This window comes from Mercenaria mercenaria, chromosome 17 (genome assembly GCF_021730395.1).
Source record: "Mercenaria mercenaria strain notata chromosome 17, MADL_Memer_1, whole genome shotgun sequence".
In the NCBI taxonomy this organism is placed as follows: Eukaryota; Metazoa; Mollusca; class Bivalvia; order Venerida; family Veneridae; genus Mercenaria; species Mercenaria mercenaria.
In genome coordinates this window covers 59,862,909-59,873,798 of record NC_069377.1, presented here as the reverse complement: position 1 = coordinate 59,873,798, position 10,890 = coordinate 59,862,909, and the positions used below count along the sequence as shown (strand labels likewise).

Sequence of the window (10,890 nt, the reverse complement as noted above, 5' to 3'; positions counted from 1 at the left end):
GAGTGTCTCTCAAATGAATATCATCTGACACGATGATATTTAAAAAATCATACCTTATATTGTTTGAAATGTACTATTCTAAAATAGGCTCTGTAGGTCTATGGCTATTTTACATTGTTTACTTGAGGGATAATAAAAACGAATATCACCCAACCGAGTGTTATTTATGAACAAACTAACATTGTATTCAAAATTAACCTCTCTGTGGAAAAATAAAATTGAGCAGCACCATGAGAAAACCAACATTATATAAATATCATATGGCAGCGTGTGTGACATTGATATTGTTAACCCGAGGGCAGAATGTCACCCGAGGCGAAACCCGAGTGGTGACATTCTGTTTCGAGGGTTGACAATATCAATGTCGCACACGCTGCCATATGATATTTATTCTATTATACTGAACAAAATTTAGTACATAAAAATGTTTAAAATGTTTTTAATTCATTTAATTTAACAGTTTCATCTTTAGCGCTGTAAACGCCTGTGTACACATTGAATAGTGACATCACTACTATATGTGTACAAGAGAGGCAATCATATGGCTAAAATTGAAGCAGTTAATTGCCCTTTGACATTCAAAATATCAGCGCGGTCACATGACCTGACAGTCACTTTCGCTTGGTCACGTGTCAAAAAGGTAGAAAATATTTTTGATAGTCAAAATATCTCTTTCTCGGGTAATGGGATTTTATCATTGTAGGCAAAAGAGAGGTATAATAAAGTGCATTTGCAACCAGCATGGATCCAGACCAGCCTGCGCATCCGCGCAGTCTGATCAGGATCCATACTGTTTGCTAACGGTTTCTCTAATTGCAATAGGGTTTGAAAGCGAACAGTATGGATCCTGACCAGACTGCGCGGATGCGCAGGCTGGTCTGGATCAATGCTGGTCGCAAATGCACTATGTTGGTTTTCTCATGATGCGGCTCATATGATAATGTATTTACATGTAATCAATTGTTTGTGAGAAAATCTTGTTTAATCAGCTCATATATTTCAAGCCATGAAACGTTTAACATATATATTGTCAGCTAAAAATAATAAAAATACACTGTTGTATAAGTTTTGCTTATAAAGCTTTTGGGTAAATTTTATGCAAAAGTGTTAATTAGGTCTAGAATACAGTTGTTTGTTTCCGCTTAACCAACCGACCCTATCTTTTTACCAATGACCCTACAGTTTTAATTAAAGAAACGTATTGGATAAAAATGTAGATTTATGTTAAACAAGATCATTAGTATTTAAATCCAGAACACGTCCCTCCGACTGACTGTACAATTCTATACATTAAAGTCGGTCCTGGAAAGTTGTTGAAGCGCGACAGTACGATGGCGAAGCGCCACAGTACGATGGTGACACTACGATGGTGAAGCACGACAGTGCGATGGCGAAGCACGACAGTACGATGGTGAAGCGCAACAGCACGATGGCGAAGCACGACAGTACGATGGTGACACTACGATGGTGAAGTGCGACAGGGCGATAACGAAGCGCGACTGTACGATGGTGAAGCGCGACAAAATGAAATTAAATCTTTTATAGTGAATATGATTTGTTCTATTCATATATTCACCGAACTGAAACCAAGTCAGAACTGATACTGCTTTCTTTTCGTTTTGGAAAAGGCTAAGGCTTTCACATCTTAGCCGATAATTGGCCGATTTTCTGGATGAAAATATGTAGAAGCATATAGTCGGACTCTTTTTCGGTTCGGTTTCAGTTCAGTGCATATGTGAAATGAAAGAAAAATTATGTCACTTTTACAAGGAGGGTTAATCGATTAGTGTGAAATCATTTAATTTCGTGAGCACGAAAATTTCATGGTTTTGGCGAGAACTGCTATTTCTTCGGGATATGAATTCGCTGCTTTTAAAGACGCGCCACAAAATAACTGTATTCTTTTGTATTTCCATGATGGTAATTATACATGATTTGCATGAAAAATATGAGATATACAAGTATTTAGTTTCAAATTGACAGTGGCATATAATGCCAAGACAATATGTTTAATGTGAACATTTTATTGAATTAATATAGCAATATGTACAGAAATCAATGTACATTGTATTTAGTTAAATTTCAATCACATTTTGTTTCTACAGTGTAAGATAGTTATTCATCTATATTCTTAAAACTATGCTGAAAAGAGATTGACTGAATAAGTTTGCAGATGAAGGGTTAGTAACCCTAACCCTAACCTGTGAAAACACATTTATTCAGGAAGGGCCTAAATTTTCCACCTGAAAACTTGTAGTATAGCTGTATATTACCTGTATTATAAGAATGATTTTCATGAAGTTTTTGTGGGTGAAAAAAGTAGGTTATAAGGTCGTGGTGGGTCTTTAAATTTTGAATATAAAATGAATGGGAATTTTACTTGTTCGTTTGGATTTGATTTCTTTTCTACGAAAAGTAGTCCCCTACGAATATAAACGATTTCCGCTGTAACAAAAAAGTAAAACCAAAGAAAATAACTGTAGTCTGCATATAAATTTCCTGTTGTGTATGACGTGTTCAAGAAGTGCTTAATTAGTTTTTATGAATATTGCCATGTAATCAGCACGTCCGAACATTCTCCTGCCCCAGTAGTCCACTGAGTTGATCTTGGAATAAAGGAACTGTGGGTATGTTGGATGTTTGTCCCAATTACATGTGTTAGGTGGCTCATTTTCCGAAACTACAAGGTGCCCATAGTCTCCATCACAGCCGCCATAACTTCTGTTAATGAGAAAACGTCGTTCAAGTGCTCCTGACCTGAAATCCCCAAGGATCGAGAAGTGGTTGAAGTTATTGACGGCAGTAAGATCCGAGTAGCTGGATGAAATCACACGAGTCTTGTCAAACCAGGAGTTCATGTCACTTCCGCTTGCGTTGAATATGACGTAGGCAACTTCCTGCGTGCTATCATAGTAGGCATATTTGACATATTTTATACCGATATTAGCCCAGTTAGAGATTATGCCATTTCTGTAGTGGCTCGCATATGACCTTGCCATTGATATCGGTTTGTCAACACAAGTACCAACACCTAGTAAATAAAAAGAAGAGTTTTACAAGTTAAAGCATAGCAAAAGTTTCTTCTAGGGCATATCTGTATAAATATATAATGATAATCTTGTAAAATTTCGGTTGCAATGTCTGTTTTAAATATTGGCCATCAGTGTGAGGAATCCCAGGATTGGACGCAAGGACAAGACCAAATTTAATACCGAGTTGTTGGGGCACAAAAAGTAAAGTCCAGGATATGTAGGACACAAAGTATGAAGACCTTTCAATGACTGCAATATATTTGTCTTTAAGGCAAAAGAAGTTTTGCTCTGATTTCTAGGTACTGTAGATAACAAGAGGGCCATGTGAAGTAGAGGTATAATACGGCACTTCTACTCCCTTGCCTATCAGCTAGCTTTTATGGCGACGTGGTAGTGTCAACTTAGAGAACTAAATGTCCCGGGTTCAAATCTAGGTCGGGCCAAGGAGATTTTTGGAACTTGTTTCTTATCATGCAAAAAGAGTACAAGTGGTCCAAATTCAATTGCTGTAGCTTCAAATACAGAAAGTAGTTCAGTAGGTCATGGTAAAGGTCAGTGAATGTCAGACTCATTTGAAGAACCTTCCTACTAAGTTTGAGAGTCCTAGACCCAAAGTATGCAGAGTTGTAAGTTTTTTTGGTGCTAAAGATCACGGTGACATTGACCTTTGCCCGCAGGGTCATCTACTGGTCAGGACCAACCTCTCTAATAAGTTTGAAGGTCCTAGCCTCAAGCATTGCCGAGTTATCAAGCATTGTGGTACTAAAGGTCATGGTGACCTTGACCAAGACCTTTGCCCTCAGGGTCATCTACTGGTCAGGACCAACATCCCTACTAGGTTTGAAGGTCCTAGTCGTAAGCATTGCAGAGTTATAATCTTTTTTGATACTAAAGGTTACAGTGACCTTGACCTTTGACTTCAATGTCAACCTCCCTATTAGTTGGAGAGTACTAGGCCTAAGAATTGCCGAGTTATAAAGGCTTTTTGCTCTATGTAAAACAAGTGACTCCCGGGCGGGACCTTTATTCACCCCAAGGGCATGATTTGAACAGTCTTGTTAGAGGACCACTAGGCAATGCTACATACTAAATATCAAAGGCCTAGACCTTGAACTTTCAGACAAGAAGTTTTTTTCCCTGTATAAGTCTATTTAAAACTTGTGAGCCCCGGACGGGGCCACTTTTCATCCCAGAGTCATAATTTGATCAATTATGGTAGAAGACCACTAGGAAATATTACATACCAAATATAAAAGGCCTAGGCCTTGTACTTTCAGACAAGAAGATTTTTAAAGATTTTTCTTAAATATGTCTATGTAAAACTTAGGACCCCTGGGCAAGGCCTCTTTTCACCAAAGGAGCATAATTTGAACAAAATTGGTAGAAGACATCTAGGAAATGCTACATACCAAATATAAAAGGCTTAGGCCTTGTATTCTCAGACAAGGAGATTTTTAAAGTTTTTTCCTATATAGGTCTATGTAAAACTTGGGACCCCTGGGCAGAACCTCTTTTCACCCTAGGGGCATAATTTGAACAAACTTGGTAGAAGACATCTAGGTAATGCTATATACATGTACCAAATATCAAAGGCCTTTTGGTTTCAGATAAGAAGTGTAAAGGTTTCAGTTAAAAAATCTATTTTAGCTCCTGTGACCTAGTTGTGCAATGGACCGGCACTTAACTGTCTGTTTGGAAAGTTAAAATTTCGCACCTAAAACGGATACCACCGAGTTATTTAGGCGGTTGTCTAGATATCCGGTTACTGGAGCCCTGGCTTATACCTTATTGACATATATTGCTTACTTTTTTCTTGTTTAACATCCTAATGTACTGATTTGATGCGCTAACAGTCTACGTCCTCGCACACAACAAACTTAGTGGTCATTGATCAAGTAATTCATGGCTGTAAGTTAGTAGTATCTGTCCTAAATCTCATGAGTGTGTCATCCTGGCATTCGATGCCTGAATTTGTTGCGCACAATGAAAAGGTCGCAATGGGATTTGTTTTCACATATTGACAATGCATTCGAAGGTAACAACGTATGTTAACCTTTGTGACAAATGAGATGTTTGGCATGTTTTAACAGCGCCACTTTTCCATCCTCGCTCGGGTTTAGTAATATGTAGTCCGCGGAGCGCGTTCAGCCAGAGAGTCGCCTCAATTTAAAAAGAATAATTTTAACGTCAGAGGTTATTTCTATTATTTCTAAGGTCACGGAGTTTGACTGGCCAGCTTGTAAAGACAACAGTTTTCGCGATCAGTTGCTCAGTCAAGTGTGAATAATAAGTATTAGAAAAAAATGACAATGTCTTGCATGCAGAAGACTGTTTGAAAAAATAGGGTAAACATTAATGGATATATGTCATACATCAAATTCAAATACATAAAATCTCTACAGTAGGGTAGGCTCTCACGCTTATATGATTACTCAAATCTATAAAGCAACTGACCAATCACAACATCGGCATTGGCAATAAGTGTACGACCATTACAGACCGAGAACAGTCAATCCTTCATCAAAGCAGAGTTAGCAGAATCCAGCTCTTCTATGAGGAAGTTATAATAAGTAGGTACTAGAGTCAACCCTAGTGCTTGAGCTGAGCTGAACTGAATTCACGCACTTGTTATGTATTATGTACGTATTAAGTATAAAATGGCAAACAACCCGCTCTTTATCTTGTAGTACCAAGTAATGCATCACACTGCCAAATGATCCAGATGACAGGGAAAATACACAGTAAAACGGAATTAGTTATTAAACGTTGGTTTCAGTAGAAAAAATGGACTCAGTAGTAACGTTGTGTAAATGAAGTAAATAAAACAAACACCTGTTGTCCATGCTTCATAGGCGTTTTGTCCGTTACCAGATGTGGCACGAAAAATCATCTCCCAGCCATCGTCTTCTAAGTTTTTTACCAGCAACGCCCGTGGTCCAGATGTCAACAAACTGAAATAGATATATTAGAGTATTTTAGACAGGAGATTGGTAAATTTCATGCTTTTGCAATGGTTGTACTTGTAAATGTCACTATTTTGTATTTTGCAACTGATACTGATATGATAAACTGTAGATATATTTCATACCGCTTTCAGTATTTTTTTCATAAACATTGCTGTTGTCATTTCAAGCTCCGGGTGTGGAAGTACCGGTTTAACTCGTGTTGCCTATGGTATAAGACTCTTATGATGAGATGTGTGCTTTTACAAGAAATACATTCAAACCTTTATTTCTCCGCGCCCACAGGCGCGGAGTATTTGTGATGTCTGCAGTCCAGTGCAGTGTATGTCGTAGAACGATTTTTTCATTTCGATTTGCAAATTTTTTATTTTTAATGTCTGATCTTGCCCATAATAATGACATCAGATTTGACAACACAAACGAGAAAAATAAGTTTCACTAGAAAAAAAGACGCAGGAAAAAAATCAAAGAGCAGAAAAGAAAACAATTTGTGTCGGAGATCACGTGGAAAATTCCTTTCGTTTCCAGTTTGATGAATGCGCCAGAAAGAAGGTTTCCTTTTTCGTGTGTATTAAGTTAAATATTTTATTTTAAATATTTATTTATTATATTGTAGGCATTGTTATTTGCCATATTTATTTCATATGATAGGGGGTTTGGCCTTTTATTCCAACCGAAATTCCGGATACTGCTTTGTAAAGTTAATTTATGCTAATTTTTGGTTGCACATTTGAACCAAGGTAATTTGCTTTTTAAAGTATCCTTGCTCTATTACCTCAATGTAGGTTTCAAACAGACTGACCTTAGCAATATCAGAACAATCGTCTTCTCTGACTGCACAACATTGACTGTTTGTCCTTCCAAAATACCAGTTGATCAGTATATGACTGTATATAGTAGTAAATGTGTTTATAGTAGCGAACTGTTTAGTCAATATTCACTGCTGCGTATTCAGAAGCTGTCCTATTAAGGAGGGGGTGAAGAAAACAACTACAACAGCAAATACCCTCTAAGCAAATACACCAACGTAATCGTCAACATATTTATAACACTTGGGTTATAATTTTCACGTTCCTTTTCAACTTTGAGTTTCACGCTCCTAGGTGGGATAAAATGATGTTTGTTGTGTTTCATTCATTGTACATCTTGGTCCTTCCTCATCATTTAACTTGAAAGTATCATTTAGAGCCCACATTCCTGATTAGACATTTATCAGAATAATGGTCTTGATAACATCTGAGCTAAGTTTGAAACTCAGTACGAGTACCGAAACTTAGAGGTCAGTTTCGCATATGGGTCATGATCAGTCAATAATTAGGTCACTAAATACAACAATAAAATCCTGCTCACACTACAAAGGCAATGTTTTTTTCTCCAACATGTCTGTCTGTGGTCTACAACAAATACACCAGTATCGTTATATCATCTCCTGTTCTATCAGTACTACGTACACTGCTTTGTTTGGCGCGGAGCTTTCTTTTGCTGCATCTTGCAGCAACTTTTATACTTGTATGTTGAATAGATTAGTTAACAAAGACTGACTCTATATGATAATAATTGAAGGGACAGAGTGTTTAACGAAACAATGCAAGTCTTTGTTACAGTTAAAATATGATCGAAGCAGGGAGAAAAATTATTATTACACCTCGCATATCTCGACATTTTTCTCCATGATAGTAATCATCGTCTTGTAAAAAAAAAGGGGGGGGGGGGGGGGGAAAAAAAAAAGCAAGAAAAGTATACAGTAAGTATTGAACAAATTTATTTGGTTGATTTTAAAGAAGTAAGGTTCTTTTGCGTATATACGGGCGGGTATAACCACACTGGGACTTTTGGCAAACCAGTGAATAGCGCTGGTGATTCTTTGATGATTTGCTGGAAGTCCCAGTGTGGTGTATACCCGTATAAACGAACACGAAATAACATCCAATCTTTAAATTAGTATTTTTACAGTAGCTTACTACAAAAATGTAAGGTTTTAAGAAAATCGCATAATAAATCTTCAACTACTGATCTTTATTGTAGACAGAGCAACCAAAAATACTCGCATTCGTTAGATTTTATTTAGCCTTCCGTTCCTGATTATAATTCATAATAATCTTCAGTCCAAGGAAACTTGCCTATTGTTATCGGTTCAATTTTGATATTTAACGATATGAAAAAGAGTTTTATCTATCAGGCTGTACAGCAGTAAATAAATTTGTTATATGTTCTATATAAAATTAACAATCTTCTGAGAGCTGTAACACATAGTCAGGCCCGTTTTAAAATGGACCTATAAACCACAAAAACACCAAGAAAAGTAGGGGTCATATATCTGCTATGAGAGATTTTTTGTCTGGCAGGTCAACACTATGGAATATCTTCCAAACTGACAGCTAAAATGTGGGTATAAACACATGAGTAATAAGGTTTGTTTACATTTCTGTGGGGCCTCCTTGGCCGAGTGGTTAAGGTCGCTGACTTCAATTCACTTCTGTAAATGCAGAAAATCTCCTTGAAAATGCTACCAAAATGTCAAGTATAAGTCCACAATGAAATAAAAACACGAACTGGCTTACATAAAACATGAACATATCACTTTAACTGGGAAAAAACGGAGAATTTTTTCTTTCCGCCATTATCCAACTAGCCCGGAAGTGCTGCTTGATTACCTATTTAGTACTATTTGACCTATCATTGAACGTTTTGTTTTGTTATTTTAATCCCGATAGCCGGTCTTTTGGAATGACGCCATTTTGTTCATAGAATAAATGTTTGCACGATAAATAATTACAAATTATATTATAAAGTCAGCTTCAGGGAGGTTCTTTTTATCATAGCCAAATATCCCAAAATTAAGCAAAACCATAATTGTCCAATAAGAGTTATTGAAATCGTAGAGATTTTTTCCTCTCTTTTTATCAGCTTTTTCCATTTTTTAAACAAATTTTCCATATACATTGTACAGTTTTTGATGTTATTCTCTTCTTCATCTTTTTATTTTAAGATTAAAGAATTTTAAAAAATCGAACTATTCACCAGATAATATATTCTTTTCTTTTCAAGGCGGAAGAATAATGCATCACTTATTCCCTCGGTCTGTCTTAGTAGGCAAGCTGTAACTTTTCAACCCGTCATATATGTCTAATTCCATAAGTAAGTCTCCTTTACATAATATAAGAAATGTAAATTTGCCTACCTTGAAACGCCGCCCCTTTGTCGGTTTTTAGTTTCTTCCATTTTATCTAATTTTCCTAACGCTATCTGCATCTTAATATCTATCTCGGTCATTTTCTCCAACAGTTTTTCTTCCATATATCTGGATACATATGGTTCCTCCGAGCAGACATGTTTAACACCTGCTAATATCATAGATATGTAGCACCAGAAAATCTCTAATTTATACATATTTACAGACTACGGAAACTCCGAAGTATAATCATAAAAGAATCGTGCGTTGCTTAAGTACTACTTTAACTGAACCTTTTCAGCCAATCTGTGCAGTAAGTTTTCTTTCGTTCTAATATCCTTTTCGTATTTGTTTACTTTGATGTCGATTTCGAAATCAACATGTTGAAACTGACCAATCAGTGCAGACTTTTAAGTGATAGGGGTGTTACTTAAACAGTATAGATCAGTAGCTATGCTCTTTGTATTTATTAAGATATTTGCAAAACAATGAAAGTTAAAATGTCAATTTAGATATCTTTTTTAAGTACAAATGAATTTCTCCTTAAAGACGACGTATACTTGCATAGTTAGTTAGGTTTGGTTTTGTTTTATTTTGGTTCAAATGCCATTTTTCAAAACAATTTTCAGTTTTGTGACTGCGGCAAGTTAACCTAAAGCTATACGAGTATGACTTGTTCTCCTAGATGCAATTTACTGCCAACTTCTTTTAAAAAGGAAAGGCTTGGCTGGTTTTGGCATAGTCTACATAACTGGACAAGTGGGGGTAGGAGTCATTATATAAGATTCTATGCAAAACATGATTGCGATTTTCTACTGCTGTTCCCATGGGAACGCCAGTCTTAACTTTAGAGGTAAGGGTATTGAACAATTCTTGGCGTTTTGGGTTTTGAACTACTGGTGTCCAACCTCCATATAAAATTTTAAGACTCTAGTACATCCTTTCAGGGGGGTGCTCTCTAACAAATTTCACAACTGCCCGTTAAATCTTTTTAACAATTACTACAATGGATAAATGTAAACTCAATCATGAATAATGTAAACGTCAAAATTGAGAAGTTGTCAGTTTATCGTACAGTTCGATTACTAGGTCATACGTGTTTACACGTTTTCAACCCAAAATTTCTCTACTTACAAAATGACCTTTCTACTTTTTGATTATGTTTTTGTTTTAGCTTGAGTTCACGTTTTTCTTATACAAGACACTATGGAACCCTGAGTTTAGGTTACAAAACACAATCTTTAATGTTTACAAACATGATGTTTACGAAAACGAACTGTACAGACTTACGTTTTATAGTTATATTCATATTGTTGTACACCCCCATTTTAATAATAGACAAACAAAAGAGCAACTGCAATCGGGAAACTTTCAATATTTCCGCATTGCGCAGCTTACGTCACAGGTCACTTGTTCCTGCAACCAATCACTGAATTCGTAACATATTGATCTCGGTTTGCGGCAGCTTCCCGGCTTTTCGTATCATACTAACACACACTTGGGTACTAAAAAAAACAAAAAACAATACATAGGCTTGCAGCCGTAGCTATGTGTTATAGTTATATTCATATTGCTGTACACTCCCATTTTAATAATAGACAAACAAAAGAGCAACTGCGATCAGAAAACTTCCAATATTTCAGCATTGCGCAGCTTACGTCACAGGTCACTTGTTTCTGCAACCAATCACTGAATTCGTTACATATTGATCTCGGTTCGGCAG

The 10,890-nt window shown here is 36.4% G+C and overlaps 1 protein-coding gene across 1 annotated transcript; it reads right to left on the bottom strand.

The window, feature by feature from the left end:
* Positions 1-2,006: 2,006 nt before the first annotated feature.
* On the bottom strand, positions 2,007-9,486 carry LOC128545938 (uncharacterized). The gene is made up of 3 exons (XM_053528340.1): positions 9,177-9,486; positions 5,865-5,983; positions 2,007-3,031 (listed from the first exon to the last, which is right to left on the bottom strand). Exons 1-3 carry the CDS (start codon positions 9,383-9,385, stop codon positions 2,529-2,531), a joined length of 831 nt encoding a protein of 276 aa, XP_053384315.1. The 5' UTR covers positions 9,386-9,486; the 3' UTR covers positions 2,007-2,528.
* Positions 9,487-10,890: the final 1,404 nt, after the last annotated feature.

What these genes read in the sequence shown, in the direction of transcription:
- LOC128545938 (XM_053528340.1), bottom strand. Translation starts at nt 9,385, where the DNA reads ATGTATAAATTAGAGATTTTCTGGTGCTACATATCTATGATATTAGCA. An exon ending in CAAAGGGGCGGCGTTTCAAG is followed by an intron (nt 5,984 to 9,176) that starts GTAGGCAAATTT and finishes TATCTATTTCAG; the next exon opens with TTTGTTGACATCTGGACCAC. An exon ending in CTATGAAGCATGGACAACAG is followed by an intron (nt 3,032 to 5,864) that starts GTGTTTGTTTTA and finishes TTTATTTACTAG; the next exon opens with GTGTTGGTACTTGTGTTGAC.